General features: G+C 42.1%; 1 protein-coding gene across 2 annotated transcripts in view; it reads left to right on the top strand.

Moving 5' to 3' along the window:
• The window catches only part of ADCY5 (adenylate cyclase 5), a 187,554-nt gene that overhangs the window by 151,616 nt on the left and 17,130 nt on the right, over positions 1-18,808 (top strand). For both annotated transcript variants that reach the window (XM_015868778.3, XM_085552315.1), the window contains 4 exons: positions 7,903-7,925; positions 12,439-12,583; positions 13,774-13,871; positions 16,677-16,764. In XM_015868778.3, coding sequence (XP_015724264.2) covers positions 7,903-7,925; positions 12,439-12,583; positions 13,774-13,871; positions 16,677-16,764 — 354 coding nt within the window. The remainder of the gene's footprint in view (positions 1-7,902; positions 7,926-12,438; positions 12,584-13,773; positions 13,872-16,676; positions 16,765-18,808) is intronic.

Here is an 18,808-nt window from a genome sequence, read left to right as displayed (position 1 = left end):
TGAGTAAGAACAAAGTCTTCAGCTACGTGAATGCTTGTAAGGACAGGGTATCACGGTAAATCGTTCTCCGTGTCTGCAAAGAACAGGCTGAAAAACAGTCATCTTAATTTGTTTCTGGGAAGATCCAAGTTAAGAAAAAGCTTGTAGATACAAGGATTGGGCTGTGTAAGGAGCTTGTGGATCTCCAGCTGTTCCTGAAAACAGTTTATTTATTTTCTTCAGGGCTTTTCAGTCTGGAAGGCCATCATAAAACTTTTTACAGATATAGAAGAAATATTATTTTAAAAAAATCTGTATTAGGAGAATTTATAGAGCATAAATAATAGAAAATATCTTGAAATATTTTACAAAGTTTCCAATCTAAGCTGTGCTAAACTTTGAGGCATCTCTCTCTCTTTGGACAGAAGCCAGTTATACCCACGTTTCTGGCAGGTATTTCCTCAGCCCTTGCATAAAAATCCAAAAGGACTGAAATCTCACAGTTGTGAGAAATTTCATAGGTTTCCTGGGGAAGCTGTGGGTGCCCCATTCCTGGAGGCACTCAGGGCAAAGTTAAGTTGGATGGGGCCCTGGGCAGCCTGATCTGGTGGGTGGCAACCAGCCCATGGCATAGAGGTTGGAAGTAGATGATCTTTTTTATGATTCTATTTTGCACTGGCAGGCATGGGCAGGCAGCGCAGTGTGTTCCACTGATACCATTGGGAAGATTCACACTGGGAGCAGGTTCCTCTGAGTCCTTGCAACCCAACGAGAGGAGAATAGGTTATGTGATTCCTGAGCCTGGTTGTAGGTACTGGGCAGATTTCCTTTTATTTTTTCAGCTGTTGGAATGGTCTAACATCAGGAAGTTTAGGAACAGAAAGAGGAAAGCCTGAAGATCTGCAGTGCTGATTTCAGACTGAGTGTTTTTCTGCCATGAGTTTGCATGAGACCTACGAAGTATTTAATTTGCAGTGAAATTGTGTATGACCTCAGTGTTAGTTATGAAGTAAACCAGAAGTGAAATTGAATAGGGCTTATACACGTGTGGGAAATATGACTGCATGCAGATGTTCAGAATGTGAGGTGAGGTTAAAAAAAGCATCCTGGGAAAGGCTGGGGCAGTAAAGAACAAGTCCTTATTCAAGTGGCAGTGCCTGATGCCTTGTGGCACCACTACTCTTTGCAGTCTTCTGCATGATACTTGTTTGTTTGATGTTTGCTTTCTAGCAAACAACACTCATCTACAAGCCTGGTCTTTCAACCATAAAATATAATTCTTTGTTCTATTTGCATGGTGCATCACAAATACAACTCACTTCTGCTCTTTAAGGTTACCCTTACAATAGACTTTCTTGTTATTTGGAAATGAAAATTAAGTAACAGGTGCATCCAAGGAATGAATGCTATAGCTGGTTCTGTGCCAGCTGCAGTGATTAGAGTAATAGAATCATTAAGATTGGAAAAGACCTCTGAGGGGATCTAATCCAATTGTCATCAGAAGTGATTAAAAATACAAAAGAAAAGTCAGTGGGCAAGTTTTCCTCGGTCAGTAGTGCAGCTTCTTCAAAGAGAAACAGGATTGACTTCATGAATGAAGGCACAGAGACCATCCTTCTAAAGGTTTTTGTTTAGCTTGCAGTCACCATTATCCTCTGTTCTATCACTCACTTCCTAAATCTGGTAATAGCAACATTAATGTCAACAGAGTTGGACAAGGGACACCCAATGGAGAATTTGTCCCACTGCATCTTTGCTGCCATTGTAGTACTCAGAATCCCCCAAACTCCCATAATCAAGTAGGTAGAAACTTCCAGGTAATCCATTCCGATGTAATCCCCAGGCATTGCTGTAGACCTGAGAGGAAACTGCTAACCTGGTCTGGTTTTTCTGAAGCCAATTTGTTTGACAAAACAGCAAGGGGAGGGATCTTGTCCTGCAGTTACACTGTATAATTGCTCTGGTGCTTCTAAAAGGAAGATTTGTCTGATTTAGATGTTCTGTGTGATTTCACATAAGTGAGTGGCAGCCATTTAAAGCACTGTACATTGCTCAAGTTGTTGGAGGCTTTGTGCAGTTTAGTGTCTGCAAACTTAAATTTCATCCCAGTTGATTGGGGTTTGCAGACATAAAGATACCTGTTTCTATTTATGTAAGAAACACCCCCTCTGATGTTAGTGACAGCTCAGCACACATTGACATCAGAGGTGAAGCTGTGGCACTCAGCAGAACTATTTCTAGAGCCAGTACTAATTGAGGGAAGTCACATCTGGATTCAGTGTGTCTGCATCTGTCTACATTAGAAGCTGGTTCAACAGTAATTTCTGTAGAAGTGTGTTGTTTATCATCACTTGGATTGTAGAGATGAAAGGACAGAGAGAAAGGAGCCAGGAACTGGTTCAGAACATTTCTACCACTGCCTCTTTTTGGGTCTTTTCTGTTTTGTGAGGTGTGCTCACAAGTGAGGCACAGAATCATGTACCATTTCACTTGCACTTGTGGCTTTGACATGTAGAAATTTGCATTCAGAGTTCAGAAAACTGGGGAGTGTGAGCAACCTGCCCGTTGTCTGGTGGTGAGTTCCAAGCCAGAAATGGATTAAAATTAAGGTGGGAAAGCTATGTCAAAGGCAACAGAGTATGTTCTACATAGTATAAATCTGATGAACCAAGTAAATCCTTGGTTTTGGTCAGGTCCAGTCTGACAGAGGCCATGTAAGAAGTCATTTTCAGCAGAACAAAATGGAATGCTTCACCAGCTGTGAGCAGCACAGAGGAATGAAAGTCTAATTTATTAATTGGGGTGGGATGCAGAAAGGGAGCACTTCAGCTTTCCTTTTCAGAACTCATTTGTCTGTGTTCCAGCTATTGCAGACATGCTCGTCTGATCTGTTTCATAAACTAGTTTTGTGCCAGTTTGTTGTTCCATGCTTATATTCTTGTTAAATACCCTTCCCACCAGACTGTGTATTTGTGTGCCTGTACTTTCTGGAGTCTGGTATGGAAATTACATTATTTCTGGCTTGAGTACTTGAATGTCCTTCAGTTCTGTTTCTGCTCTTACACCTAACAGCATCTGCCTTCCTAGCCTTGTCTGGGTGACCACAGAGACAAAGGCAGAATGTAACACAGTACTGAAAAACAGAAAATGGAGGTGAATAGTTTGTTTTGTGGTGGAGCCATACCAGGTTTGTTTTTAACTCCATCCACTCTCTGCCTTTCAGTCTCCATATGTGTCTTCATAATCTCTGTTACCATGGAGCATCTTTGCGAGTTGGCATGAGCCCTTACAAACCTCACTTTGTCTTCTTGATTCATAAGTCTGCAGTACTTTAGATTTCATGTAAGTCCCATTCATTTGGGTCTTTGTGCTAGACATGAGCAAAGGGCAAGCAAAATTAGCTTCTCTGACATTTTTGCCCTCGTGATCTTTACTTGAGTTGCCAGCAAAGCTTTTAAGGTAGAATGTGTGCATTCCAGCCACGTTGTCATTAAAAAGGTCATGGAGCTCATCAGCTCCTCTATTATCTTGTTTTTGGAGCTAGATGAAAAGTTAAAAGGGTGTAAGGTCTACTTCACTTTTCTTTACATATTTATAATATGTTAATCGTTACAGCTAATGTTCTCAAAGTTAGAAGTGTTATTTCTAATGGTTCTTGATTCAAAGCATTATGGTATAGCAGTCAGCTTGTCACAGCTTTGACAAACGCTTTATCATTCTATTTAAGGAGTCCGTATTAATCTTCAAAGAAAACAGCTTAGTTAAATTAGAAGGCAAGAAGAGAGGCAGCAGTCACATGAGCTTTTAGTGCAATAGATTTCCATAAAATATGCCTCATAAAATGGTAAGCTTTTGGGACAGATGCAGTAATATAACATTCCCTCTTTTTTTCCTCCTTCACGTCAGTTCCCACAGAGGATGGTCATTAAAAGTGAGTGCTTGTAAATTCAGAGCCACCCGACCTGCCATAAAACATGGTGGGTTTTTTCTTTTAGTTATCCCATGTAGAAAAGAAGAGCAATGCAGTTCATTGGTGGGTACTGCTGCCTGGAAGGGAGACAGTTCAGCCACCTTAGGGTTAAATTCCTCAATTTGGAGAGATAACTTTCTCAGTCTCAAAGCAATTATTGAATGCTTTTACCTTTACATTTGCAGGCTGATGGCAGAATAATGCAGCCTCCTGGGGGAAGGGGAAAAATCCCAGTATCGGGGATATTAAAATAGCGACAATAAGAATTGCATGACGTCCTTTGGCACTGGCCAGTCTCATGCCTTGGGTTTCCTTCTAGAGAAAAAGAATTTTGATGGTAACAAGGGCTACTGCGTCATCATGGTTATAGAACTATTCCTGAACTTCTGTGAACTCATTTCTGTCTGATTCCTGTAGCCATCACCACTTCTGCCATTTTCATTCCTGCTGACAGTTCCCAGACTTTTCTTCATAGCACCCTGGAAAGCCATCGGCGCTGCTTCAGCTTGCTGGGCATAAGTCCATGAGCAATCAAGAGGGGATTTATATACTCTACTCCAGGAACTGGCATCTTCTCTTCCTGCCCTCTTATTCCCTCTTTCCTAAATGGTAGGCACCTGCTTTTTATCAACTATTTTTTCTGGGTGTTCAGATCTCTATATCTGTGGGTGCATAAACGCCAGTCCTGGCTCAAAGCTGCTCCATACCCAGACAGGCTGAGTACTGTGCTGCCCAGCACAGCTACCCAGCCTCCAGCAGCATGGACAGAAGAGATCAGGGCTGCTTGCACCAGCAATGCCCATTATCTCACTTCCTGCTTGAGCTCCTTCACCTGAAGGTGTTTGTTCACTCACGATGGAGCTCCATGCAGAGATCCCTGAGCTCACCTCAGTAGATCTGAACAGGGGGATGAGAGCTGGCCCCACTGTCTGTGTTGCTTTGTCTGTCGTGAGGAAATTGATTTGTGGTCATCTGTCTCCTAGCCCATGAGTGTGGAACAAAACCTAACAGCTGTAGCCCTATGAGCAGTAGCAAGACCTATGCTGAGCAAAAGGATTTTAATTGGAGGAAAGCATGCAAGACATCAAGAAACAAAACTGTTTGCTAGCAGTGGAAAAGAAAAAAGACCAGTGTGCTCAAGCCTTGTGCAAGGGGGAGGAAATAATTTAAGTGTCCATTTTCAAATGATTCTAATGGACCAAGCATGCCCACAAAGCAGCAGGAATTGAAAACACATTAGCCAGAGCCCAGGGGGAAATTTCCTTCCCAACCTGAAGAGGGTGAGCAGCACGACACTGTGCGCACAATCATCTCCCCTGCTTAAGAGGATTCTTGGTATGCAATTGAGAGTGAATAGGGGAAAAAATCCCCGATCACAGGCAGATCTCTGAGACGTATGTTTTGTGAATCCTAGCAAAGTGTTTCAATGTGAAGGAGAAAGACCTCCTGTAATGTGATATCAGTTTCCAAGAAGCTGTGGGCTCGGGGATTTTTTTGGGTTTGGACTTTTTTTTTTTCCTAAAATAACCTTGCAGACCTCTCTCCATAACTATTCCATTTTTGGAAATTCAGCTTGAAGAATGAAATGGGAACATTTGAAGTGAATCATTTGATTTGCTTAACTCAGAGAGGTTCCTACTACATTTAATTGTAAGCTGATTCTCTCTAATTAGAGTTCAAGTCACTCTTAAATATTCAGATATTGTTAGATGAAGATCCGGGAAAGAACACAGAATAATCATTTCCTTTTTTTGCTTTACCTGAAATAGGCTTTTTGTGAGGTTTTAATTTTAAAGCACCAATTTTGTTTGAGCTGCCAACGTAACTTCTCAGGCTTCAAGCACAACCCAGTATTTTAAAATGAAGAACTAAATCAATTAATTCTGTATTATTTTAGAGACTTTCCTTAGAATGGTTTTGCTGGGGGAGAGAGGCAGGGGAGAATCTAGTTCCATGGAGCTGAAGTGTTCGCTCTGGTAAATGACAGGCTGTACATGCAGCCCAGGTTTTTTTTCATGCTTGAAGTATCGTGGCATTTACCGAGGGGATGTTTGCTGAGATTTACTTGTAAATTGACCGGTTGGCTTGTATTCCCAAACACGCACACCTAGAAGGCAGGAGCCTGAGATCTGTGTTTGGTTTCAGGGCATCAGTAGGATGAATGGATTCTCAGCAGTCCATGAAAATCAGACCATTTTAGGAGATGCTCCAGTTGCAGCCAGTCATCCATTTCCCACATGGATAAGCTAGAAAATGTGAACTTGATGTCTATCTAATAAGCAAGTACTGTCTGTTTTCACATCAGTTCTCTCCCCCTCATTTGTTGGCTGGTAGCTATCCATCTTCAGCTGATTTTCTTATTTTTTCCAGCCTAACTGGCTATGACACCAGACAAATTACTAAGCATTTTGTCTCCATGATTAATCAGTGAGCTTTCGTTTTTGGCACTGAGTTGTAGCATTGCTTAGAGGATAAATAAATAAATCAGATATTCCTGACAACTGTAAAATGATTAAGAAAAAAAAAAAAAAACAAACAAAAAAACCCCACACAACAAGAAGCTGAATGATCCCTTCAGCACTGTTTAATGTGAAATCAAAAGTACATGTTTTGTTTGGCTTGGACAAGTGCGCATGTTAACACTGAATCAACATTACTGTTTCCTTCTTCCCACTGCACTTGAATCCACTGGTGGTTAGTACATGGCACTGAGAGCCTTCCTTCATCTGGATTTCGGATGGGTTAAGTTGGAGTTGCAGTTTCTATTTTGAGGTGTGGTTTTACTTTGAAACGGAGGGTATAAAAATGGATGTAGCTCTCTGTGAATTGCAGTCCTGCCTCTTGACCTGAGGGACCAGGGCTGCTTTTTTCCACTTGCCGAGCTGGTGTCATCCAGGGTCGCTCTGTTGGATTTGCTTCTGCCTATTGCCGTAAAGCCACATTGCTAACGCATTGCAAGGGCAAAATCTGTTCTCCTTTAGAATCTGGTCCGTGTTCTTGTTGCTGATGGTGTCACACAACGCAGCTGTGTAAAAACTGGTTGCCCAGAGGCTTTTCCTCATAGTCATGCAGCATCAGGCAGGTCTCTGTTTGCTCCCCCAGCCTGGGAGCAGCTGCAGGTCCAGCAGCTGGAACATCTTCACGTGCTCTGAGCAGTTTTGGCCTGAGATCTCTGGGAGGAAAACAAAAGCAATGTTGCATATCTCCCAGCTACATTTCTCTTATGTTTTGGAACACAGGGTACAAACCCTGTGCTTGTGACCCTGCCTGTCAAGTATACAACCTCTCTTAACTTCAGTTAAAATTAAGCCAAGACTTCAGAGGAGAAATTTTGTTCCAACTCGTGCAAAATGTCCTTTTTTGTGGTATTAGGTCTGTTAGGTATAGAAATACTAAACATATAAAAATGTGCCTACATACATTTTTCTCTGAGGCTTTCTAGCCATTTGGGCTATGGGTGACCATGGATACACACACTCGCTCAGTTCAGTTGGCCCCAGAGGAATCGTGAACATTTTGGCTATTACACAAATTATAATTCCTGCAGACTTATTCAAGAAAACACATTTTTGTGTGTATGCATACAGTGGGGAGAGATGCAAGGAGACTCTTATGGGATTCCTGTAAAGCAAAACGCATTGGGCTCCCTTAGCCAAGCCCCAGTTTAAAGAGGTACAGCTCTGCTGAATTAAATATGTGGTTGTCCCATGTTAGCGGTCAGAGTTTTGTATCTCAAATATCGTGTGCCAGCAGTCAGCTGAAGCGTTTCTCTTATCTCCATTTCCATACATTTATACCTGAAGGCATGTGTTTGTCTGAAACTGTTCTGTCTGCCCGATGACACAGCAGTGCAAACATTGCTGTGGGTTGGTAAGTAGGGATATTCTCTGCATGCTTTGTGTTCTCAAGGTTTGCCTGTTTCCTAACCCTTGTGTTCTTTTCCTTTCTTTCAGGGTTTTGAGGACCCCAAGGACAAGTAAGCAAATTTTCTTCTGTCGTACGCTGTTATGTTTGTGGGTTTTGTGGTGTTGGTTGTTTTATTCTTCTCATATTAAAAAAGGACAAAAATTAATGCCCGGCAGCCAAGAACAGTGCCTGGACCCCCCAGTGACTTATCTTATAGGGACAGCCAGTCTGAGCAGAGGGAGTTGAATGATGTGCAGTCAGAGCTGCCACTGTCTCAAAACATTTATTAATTTATCTGGGCCTAACTGGCATTTGGGATTAAAACATTTTGCTTCTCTTTCCCACCCCACCCAGTGTTATTCAGTATTTGCTGTTTTGACAATACCTCAAGAACAAAATCACCATGAAAAGAGTGTTTAGCAGTGTTGAACATTTCCAGTAAGAATAAATTATGTATGTCTAAATGACATGTATTGTTCCTGAGTGCTTCTTATACATATATATTCTTATATATATATATACTTCCAATTATTACATAGTACTAATTTCTTCATGCAAAAATAAACTCAGAAATGACAGCTCCTTTTAAAAGGTGAATTCATAATTTCATGCTGTAAAATGCAAGCACGTAGGAGCAGCATTTTGATCTGTTTCATATCTAACTATTTTTTTTAATGGCGAAAATGATGATAAAGCATGAGTGGTATTTTGTGGTAAAAAAATCTCTTTTTACAGTCCCTTTCTTACTTCCACAGCTGGACATTACTAAAAAATTTCTTGTAGTGAAGGTGTCTATAATTATTCCTTATTCAGTATCACTGAATGGCATTAATTGTAAGCTTTCTCAGGGCGAGGCAAGTGGCAGTAGATGAGACTGATGCCTAAAACGTGTTGCTATTGCTCTTGATCACATTTCTCAGGCTGCCAATAAGGACTTGGCAGATCTGTGTGTGCTGGGGCAGCTGAATGTTTCTGTGGCCCTAAATAATGTGCCTTTGGGAAAATTCATGTTATGATGGCTGAACACTGAGTGCAGCTCCCTGCAAGTAAAGGAATGTGGTAAGATTGAACATGACAATACTAGGAATCTTCTCCTCCTCTTGCCCTTCACTGAAAACTTTGTTTTAATAACATTTACTTGTGTGCACCATGAGATGTTTCGGTGGTGGTGCAAGGTGTCTGGGGAGAGTCTTGTGTCAGTGGCTGCTGTGTACTCAATTGATACTGGGTATATTTTGGAGGGAAGAGATCTAACTGATTGCAACAAAGTAATTGTGAAGAATACAGAAATTTTCAAGTATTCTTCGTGAAATAGGATCTGTTCTTATGTTTCACATAAGAGAACCAAAGTTCTCTAATGAGTCACTCAGTGAGTGAGGAATGGTACCTCCACAGGAGGGTGCGTCAAAGACCATCATGTCTCTCCTCCATCCTGCAGTTTGAAAAGGTTACTTGAGCTGCTAAGTGCTGGCAACGATTACTCTGTATTTACTAGCGCTGATTCAGTGTGCCCCTATCTTACTATACAGATTGCAGGCTTTTTGCTCTCCTACTCCACACACACACAAAAAAATCTCCTAATTGCCTTAGATTCTCTTGATCCAGCAATCTGTTTAATTCAGAGATAAAGACGTGGCTTAAAAAAAGAAAAACCACCTCTGCCGGGAAAGGTTCATGGCATTGTTTAAATCAGATGTCAAGCACTCAGTCCAGTGCTTTCACATGCAAAAGCATAGCTCGTTTCCAACAGCAAAGATGCACAATGCATCTCTTAGAACAGGACCTGATACACGCCTGAGTGCAGATGTAGTTACTGAACCTAGGCTTGAAGCATTTACAGTTACGGCATACATGTAGTTTTTGCTCTCGTACTCTTCATTTGAAGGAAGTAACTGAATAAGCAGAATGTTTTTGGATTTTCCTCAAGCCAACTGCTCTGGGTTAATTGCTAGCTTTCACATGTGCAAGCGGAGTGCAAAAGCTGCTCCCAGCTCTGTTCATGTTGTTCCTGTCCCTTGTAACAATTTTCTTTTGGCTGCATTTTGTACAGATCTCAACAGCACTTTTAAGAGGTGTTTCTGAAAGTTTCTTGGGGGCCTGAAATGACTACGTTTCCCCCACACACTATCAACATATGAATACACATTTCCACATATGAATTTGATTACTGCATGGCAGTAGCTCAGCTCTGACTAAGGAGCACTGCCTTCAGGGCCCTCCTTAGCACAAGAACATTTGCTGTTTTGATTTAGGACTTATGCAGATGTACCCAGACTTGCTGTACAGTAATGAGTAGGGTTACAATGGGGAAGAGTTCAGAGCAACCACCCCAGCAGCAGAGTATTTGCAGGTGATCACGCTTCCCTGCTGTCTGCTTGAGTGTGGCTGCCTTGCAATGAACATCCCTGCAAGGTCGCCTAAAAATGGCAGAAATGGGTCTACATAAGCTGCAACCACAGAAGCTGTAGTAGGAGAAATGCCCTCCTCAGTACAATGACCTGTTATAGAACTGGAGACAGACGTGACCAAAGCCTATAAAGATTTTTCTTCTCTCTTCGTGTCCTCCTGGATGATGCTGTTCAACAGGAGGTTGAAATGTGACTGAGTTTCACCAAGATGCTGAGCTTTTGCTCCAGTTCTGGAGGAAAATGTATTGCCTCTCTCATACGTGGTATGAAATGACTAAATGTGTGACCCACATGTGTAAATAACTCGCAGGATCTTGGAAGACATTCTGTAAACACGAACCATAATAATTTCCTTAATCGTTTTTATGAGTCCAGAAGACAGACCTGTGAGGACTGAGTGAAAAATAAGCAGCCACTTGTTGAGTGCTTTAGCAGATGGACTTCCTCCGAGGGAGCATCTAGAAGTAAATTGAATTTCCTGTCCTTCTAGGGACAAAACTTCGATATAGTTTCAAGGAGGAATAAATGACTGTCAAGAAACTAAATAACTACAGACTGAAAATAAGAAGAACTCCTTTCCTCCAACCCTACTGAATTGTTGATTGGGTGAAGCAGTAATGAGACACTGAGGCAAGATGGACAAGCTGCCATTGCCACATGGCCATGAAGGGGACACCAATGTGTCGGAGTGGCCTGGCTGGCCAGGGGCAGGAAGGGTGGCAGTGAGCCTATAGACCTGGTCTGCCTTTCTCTTGGTGAGAGGTACATGGCAGAGCAGGGGCACAGAGTGCCTCTGCAATCCTGCCATGTCCAGCAAAAAGCCTTTCCTTTGAGAAGGGACCTCTAACCCTGAGCATGGCATCACGTCCTGGTTTGTAGGCCACGCTGAGCAGCCTCTGCTCACAGCACAACCCTGCCAGTAAGCCCAGCAGCAGCCTTGAGCATCGTGCCCCTTCCTGCTGTGCAAACAAAACCCAGAACAGAAAGCACTGCAGCTTCCCATCCTGCTGGTCAGAGCCTGGGACTTTTCTCCAGTGTGCCAAAGGTGAAGGTCACTCAGCATGAGCTGGAAGCTGCATTCCTGTCGTGGGATTTGCACACAGAAATAGCTGTCCACTGGAATATACCCCCGTGCAACTTCTCTGTCCTTGGCAATCACATAAACAGGGCAGAAAAACAGTACTTTAGGATGAGCTTTTAATTTCTGCCTGTAGCTGGTTTCAAGGCAGACAGTAAAGTGGCATCAGCAAGTGACTAAACCTTAAAATCTCCTTCCACGTATTTGGAAAGCAGAATCTAATTTATCCTGGGGAGGGTTTTTTGCTGCCTTCTTCCTAGCTCAAGTGAATTACATAAATATCATGTAAGCAAGAAATTTTGTCTGCTTCTCTTACTCATAAGAACTGCATAAGGGAAGCAGTGGGGAGTCAGGCCACATTTTTTTCCCCACATTTGTTCTTGTCAACAGTTTTTTCTGTAATCACTTTTTTTCTCAATAATGAAGAATTGTTCAGGCATCATAGAATCATCAGTGTTTGAAAAGACCTCTAACATCATCTATAGTCCAACCATCTACTTGCCACCAATATTGCCCACTGAACCATGTCCTTAAGTACAACATCTATCTTTTCCTTTAACGCTCCTAGGGACAGTGACTCTTACCACTTCCCTGGGCAACCTGTTCCAATGCCAACTGCTTTTTCTGCAAAGAGATTCTTCCTAATATCCAATCTGAAATATCCAACATCATTATAGAAACAATTATTGCAAAGCAGTGAATATGGCTGGTTACATAGATCATAGATAGGACAGCAGGGAGGTTCAAGGACGAGTGGAAGGAAGCTACAGCCTATTTGTGAGGATGAAGCACAGTAAAGAGAGTCCTAAGCAAGAAAGCTCCTGATGGAGGTTGTTTAGAAAAAAAAATAGGCAAATAAATGAAATCCTTTCACTGTTGGACTGTCAGTGAGCAGTACAGCTGATGTAATTTTCCTCTCAGCTCGTAATCCATTTTCCAGCTCAAAGTTGTCATGAGACAAATGCCATTAACCTACAGTTTGTTATAGAGTGAGATGATAACACGTGGTTAAAAAGAGGCAGTTATCTTCTCTTATGTTCCTTTTTCTTTCTTTCTTTTTTTTTTTTTTTTTTTTTCTCTTTTCCCCACATTCTCAGGAATACACAGGAAAGTATGAACCCAGAAGATGAAGTGGATGAGTTTCTGGGCCGGGCCATTGATGCCAGAAGTATTGATCGATTACGCTCTGAGCATGTGCGCAAGTTTCTCTTAACATTCAGGGAGCCTGACCTGGAGAAAAAGGTAATGCCTGGCCACCCAGGGAGCCATAAGTGCTACTAAGGTTCATTAGTCTGTCTTTGGGAACCCATTTTAAGCAACAGTTAGAGTTCTCACTCACACACATTTGGGAGAGGAGAGTAGCAGTCCCAGGAGTCCTGAATAGCTGATAGCTTTCAAATATCTTTGTGCTGTGAGGCAAAGATCTTTTCAGTTTCTCTGTCTATTAAATAGAGACAAAATCTTCTCTGTGGACTGTAACATTAAGGCCAGTTAAGTCCAGTTGCTGTTAAGGGTACCACGTGAGCTACAGCTTTTAATTGCCCAAAGAAATTCCAAGTCATATTTTTCCTTATTTTTTCTCATCCAAGCACAGATCCTTGGGATACTTGAGCAGTTTCCATGTTAAGCTCACCATTTAATGGATAAAGCTTCAGAAATTAAGTTGGCACTATTTATTTCATTTTATGTAGAAATACTCTTTCAATGACGAGAATTGCAGCCTACTGTGAAAACAGACTTTTGCAGGATTTATAGCTATTTAGTGAATCTGTGTGGGATCAAGTAAAAGCACAAGCATGTAATTTACCCCCACTCCTTCTCTTCAATTTTATAGCTGAAAACTGCTAAGGAAATTAGCAGTTCACCTGTTCTGAGCACCTTTCATTTCATGGTTCAAACATTGAGACCGTTTGTATGAGAACCGTGCTTTAAGCTAAATAAAGCATCTTTGGGAATCGGATGCAGCTCCCATGTGACTGATATGTTGACAAGCAGTTGGACTGAGTGACTGTGTGAAAACCACAGCATCCTCACACTATCGTTAGAGTGAGCCAAGCTGTCTGCACAAAAAAAAATCTAAGGTTTTCTCATTAGTGACATTCATTCTTGTTGGAGGAAGCTTCCCATGGAAGAAGTTTGTGTTTGTCGATAGTGACCTGGTATCCTGTTCCCTAGTATCCCCATTTCTCTGATACCAGGACCATGCTTTGAACCCTCTCTCCATCCAGCTGTACTGATTTATTCCCTGGTCTTTGGAACATTATAAGGGTTAGAACCTTACAGCTTGCCCAGGCACCGAGGGAGTTTGTAGTGTTGGTCTTTTCCTACTGACAATTCTTTCCAAGAACCTAAACAGAAGCCAAGAAACAACTGTTGGATGAAGGCAGCAGCCAGTTTTCCCACTAATGTAGCACTGTTTGCTTTTTTTTCAGTACTCCAAGCAGGTGGATGACAGGTTTGGAGCCTATGTGGCTTGTGCCTCCCTAGTCTTCCTCTTCATCTGCTTTGTTCAGATCATTATCGTGCCACAGTGAGTATCTTATCACCCCTTTGCCTCCATTTGCTTCCCCCCCCCCCCCCAATATTTTTGCCTGCATTTCTTAGTTATTTTTTTCTTGATAAGTCAGAGCACCAAGGGGAAAAGAAAATTCTTCAGTAATTCATTCTTGACTCATGTGTGGTGCTTATTGTTTTCACTCATTTCTAGCACAATATTAAACTTCCTCACTGGCATGTGAGTCTTCCAGTTTTTCCAGCACAGTTTCTCCTGCCATTTACCTCCACCTTACAAAATTTGATTTGGCGCTTTTATAAGGCCATGGAAAACAAATATCACTAAAATGGAAGCTCACTGTGCCTATCAAGGCGTAGTGTGCATTCACAGTATGAGGCTGGTCCATCCCCTTATCTAAATGCAATAGAACAGAGAGATGAAAAACCCATCACAGCCTCACAGCTTGGAGTGCTGAGATCTCAGGGTTTGCTTCACAGGTGAGGTTTAACCTCTTGTGCATTTGTTCTTCTGGATTCAGAGCAGCTATGCAAGATGTAGGAAAGTACAGAGGGCTACACATGCCTAAGCTTTGATAGCTCACCCAGGGTTTAAGGGATGCAGTCATTTCTTTTCCCCAAGCAAGAGAGGGTCTAAAGTGGAATAAGCTCCTCTGGGCTGTGGCACACAAAGCTTTTGAACCACTGCAGTGTGCTTCTGCATCTGAAAGGAGCAGTGTAACTCTCTGGATCTTTTCCAGCAGTGAGCTCTGCAGACGTGGTATTTCTTCTCAAAGAGTTCATGAAAAAATCCCTTGAAATTAAAACATGATGGTATTTCCTCTGCTCTCATTTAGTAACAATAATATATCATTCACTGAACACTGCTGTGTTGGAAATAAATTTGGAGTTAGTCATTTTTAATCTGAAGAACAAGATCTCAGAAGCTCTCACAATGCTCCAAATTCATCTTCATTACAAGACAAAAATGTTTAATAGAGAGTTCCAGTGCTATTGTTTGTCATTACCACTGCATCTACGTCTGTTCACACTGCACTTCTTTTCAGAGTGGAGACTGGTTTGTACCATTCAGAGGAGATGCTTGGAAGGTCATAGATAGAGCTCGTGATCTGTTGTTTGAGGTCATTCACTCTCTCAGGCAAGAGGACGTTCATTTCTGCTCACAGAAGTATCAGATCAGCGAAATAACATCTGTGCAAATGCATTGTGTAAACAGTCAGATCCGCTTTGGGAAACTAGAAGTTCAAAACTGAAATCAGATGGATCTGAGCAATTACCACACCATAGCTAATGGCCAAAATATTCTTAGAGAGCTTGGCCTCGCTTACTAATGGCTGACACTTTGGATCTGCTGGCTGGGTATTACCCCTTTGAGCTCTCACATGCAGAGGCTCTCTATGAGGCTTTGTGGTTCTCATCAAACTCCCTAAGCAGCCACTAAGCTTTCTCCTTAAAACCCAGTTTAACACTGAGATGACAACTTGACACTTTCTGATCTGCATCAACCATATGGCTGACTCTTTTGCATTACAGGAGCCAATCCCTTATGTCAGTGTGGTATAAATGTCACACTGCTCCATCCCCTTCCACGTGGCCTGGAGGGGGGTGGTTAGTGTTTTTGGTATGTTTTTAAGCATCCTTAAGTAGCCTGATAACTTGATTGGAATTAAAATAAGAGTTTGTGGTTTAACTGCAGATCAGATATACTTTCCCACAACTTTTGGGTTGTTTTTCCTGATATTTCACTTGCATACCTTTGCTCTTCTGTTGAAGGTAACAGTTAAGTGACAACCGAAACCACAGTTGTGTATATGACACCATCAGAGCTTCATCAAAGGCACAGTGTGGAATTTGAGTCTGACACTAGAGACAAAATGGCAGTGGTGACTTGTGATGATAAAGGGGAATCGCTTTAATGAATTTCACAAAGACTCAAACAGTGACTTAGCAAGTACAATTATCCTAATAGTCATGAGAGAACACAGAGACCAGCTGGCTTTGGTGTGGTTAGCCTTAATGTCACGTTGCAAGAGTACTTCCTTTAAATTATGAACAAGACAAACTCCTGGGAGGGGGCCTGTCCTTTCATACTGAGACCAATCAGTACAAAATTGCTGTTGAATATCTCCATGATCAAAACACATCAAAAATGCATAGTACAAAGTTGGCCCTGAGGTCCTATTTGTACTTCAAAGTTGAGAGGAACAGAGAAAGCGGAGGAACATCTCAGGCTGACCAGGCTAAAGCTCTTACCCCCATCCTTGTGCCATGGTTGCTCCCATTCCATTACACAGGACGGAGCTCAGACGTGGCAGGGCTGTCCCCACTGAGCTTTTCCCTTGTGCATTCCCTCAGTAAAGCACCAGGCTTCCTAGGTCTACCTGGGGCACAGATAAGAAGGTTTCATCAGCTTAACATGAAGTGCGCCTTCCCTGTGGATTTCACATGCACTCAGCTGCACTGCAGTGCACAGCACGCTTTCCTTCCTGGGGTCTCCAGCCCGCAACCAGCAGGGCTGACCCTCTGTAACAAAGTGTTCCATCACCTCCTCAAAAACAGGAGATACTTCTCAGTCCCTCTGCTGTCACCTCGGCAGGAAAGAGATTGCTGTAGAAGATGCAGCATTCTCTGCTCTGCAGCCTGTGTGAGTAATTCAAATAGGGCAGCCTATCTGTTGGTATTCAAGGCACCTTGCATCTCCTACTGCTATCCTAATTGGAAAGCCTGTGAGGTGTGTCATAGCTTGTACAGATGTCTTAGTCTAGAGATTAGAGCTGTAGCTTTCTATATGTTGTGCATTAAAAATAAGTCTCCTTGCTTTCAGCTCTACGTTTATGCTGGGTTTTTACCTGACCTGTTTCCTGATCTTGACCACGGTGGTGTTTGTTTCCATCATTTACTCCTGTGTAAAGGTAAGCAGAGTGTTCTCTTTGTAGAGTCCTTTGCTGAAGCTAACTGGATCAGTAACTTGTTTCTTCGACTAACAGAGCATGTTTTGTTAGCCATCCTGTCCGCACTGTGTGATAGAGGTTACAGAAAAGGCTTTGATAAGACAGAACGAACAGCAAACAGATGTTAGGGTTGGCATCTCTTTAGCTCAGCAAGCACTAATCACTCTGTGGATCTGCATGTCTATTAAGTCCCCACTCTCTCTGCAGGCACTCTCATATTGATATAAGAAGAACACATTTCCCAATGTGGAACAAAACACTGATCACTCGTTTCTTCCCTGCAAACTTCCTGCAGAGCAGCCTGTGCACCGTCCCCTGCTGCATATGCATGTTTGGGTAGGCAGATAATCAGAAGCGAAATATCATCAAGGAAAAATGTCCTGGGGGGAAGCAAAAGCCATAAACATATATAACTTTATCGGCCCTCAGATGAGTATACAGAGCTCTTTCTTGCAACTGTTTCTGATAAGCAGAGAAATGTGAAATCTGAAGTCATACTAATTATTCTTGATGTTTTATGGTAAAATAGCAGTCAGTGTTTTGGAAGGGTGATAGGCTCTTCTTTTTCACTCACAGGTATTTGTATTAAAATGTTGATGATAGGTGGCTTTATACGCTATTTTGGGGGTCTTTCTATTCTAGCAGGGTCTGAATGTGGATTCAGATTCAGGCAGCTCAATCCAGGCTGAGCTTTGTTACTCAGAACTTAGCAGAAAATAGCTCAGGAGCATTAATTTTTCTGCAGAAGACAGTTAGGTAATGGATTATGTCATGCAGATGATTTACCTCCCTGTAGTTATCTTCTCTGTGCCATTTCCAACAGCTGAAGGTGGGAGCTCGACAGACTCGCACCTTTCACCTCTGTTTGGTTTTTGAAAGCTAGATCTGGAGAATCAAGCTTTGCCTCTTGTTTAATAAGAGTTTATAAACTGTTCTCAATGAAAGCCTTAGATTAAATTTGAGTTTAACAACTCATGGGGCTTCCCTTGGGCTCATGAGATTTCTAAAGGGAGTCACATGCAGCATCTTATTGGTCCTGCTTGTTCACCAGCAATTAGTTGTGATGTAACAGTGTTAATGGGACGATTTGTGTCCCTCAAGCTGAGAGGTGGTACACTCAGAACTCTAAAGGAGTCAAGCTCCATTGACTTGCTACCAGATGGATTTCAAAGCACATGGGGTCGTTTGTCACCCACTGGCTTTTCAAGATTCCATGGATGGATGGCAACACTCACTTCTTCTGACAGATTTAAAGGTTTTGGTTTTAATTTGGGGACTTTTTGATTTCTTCATTATTACTGATCTGAATTAATGATAAATTTAAAAGGCACGTGGCATTCTTCAGTCCCTGTGACCCATAGAGGATGTTCAGTCTTGCTTTCTTTGCCTTGACTTCCCAAGCTTCTGTAAATGAGGTCTGTTTATTGGTGCCTGCAACTGGCTTTAGGCTGCCTTCGGGACATCATAGTGAATTCAGACTAACATCAGAATTTAATGGGATTTTATGAGGTATTTCCAAACGTGTGTTTTCAGCATTCTGCCCCAGACCCACAGGGTAATTACGTGTAACATTCATTGTGACCGTTGTATTACATGTACAGATTGCAAATACTGAAAACACAGAGCCTTCTGGCTCCAGTAGCTTTTTGATTACTCCTTTTTATTGCCTCAGCTCACAACATCTGATTATGAGATGACTTGTTTAGGAACAGGTACTTCCTGCTGTGGTTGGCTTGTCAGCTACCTGTCTGATGCTTCTGTCATTAAAGATGTTGGTGTTTCGAGACAGAATTTTTTAGTCAACATATTTAGCAGCACTTGGTTAAGGGGTACTACTTTATTGTATTACTTTATTACAGTTCTGCATGTTGCTCCAAGCCTTTTTACCAATGTGCAGAAGTGAGGAAGGCACTATTAGAGACCCTTTGGAGGAAATTTTAAGACACAGAGATGTCAACATTATTTGTTTTGTTTCACACTCAGATGTGGGATAGGAAAGCATGTA

The sequence above is a fragment of the Coturnix japonica genome, chromosome 7 (assembly GCF_054131305.1).
Source record: "Coturnix japonica strain WE chromosome 7, WE-NBRP24, whole genome shotgun sequence".
NCBI classification, from domain to species: domain Eukaryota; kingdom Metazoa; phylum Chordata; class Aves; order Galliformes; family Phasianidae; genus Coturnix; species Coturnix japonica.
The sequence above is the reverse complement of the archived record's forward strand: the minus strand, read 5'-3'. Positions and strand labels throughout refer to the sequence as shown.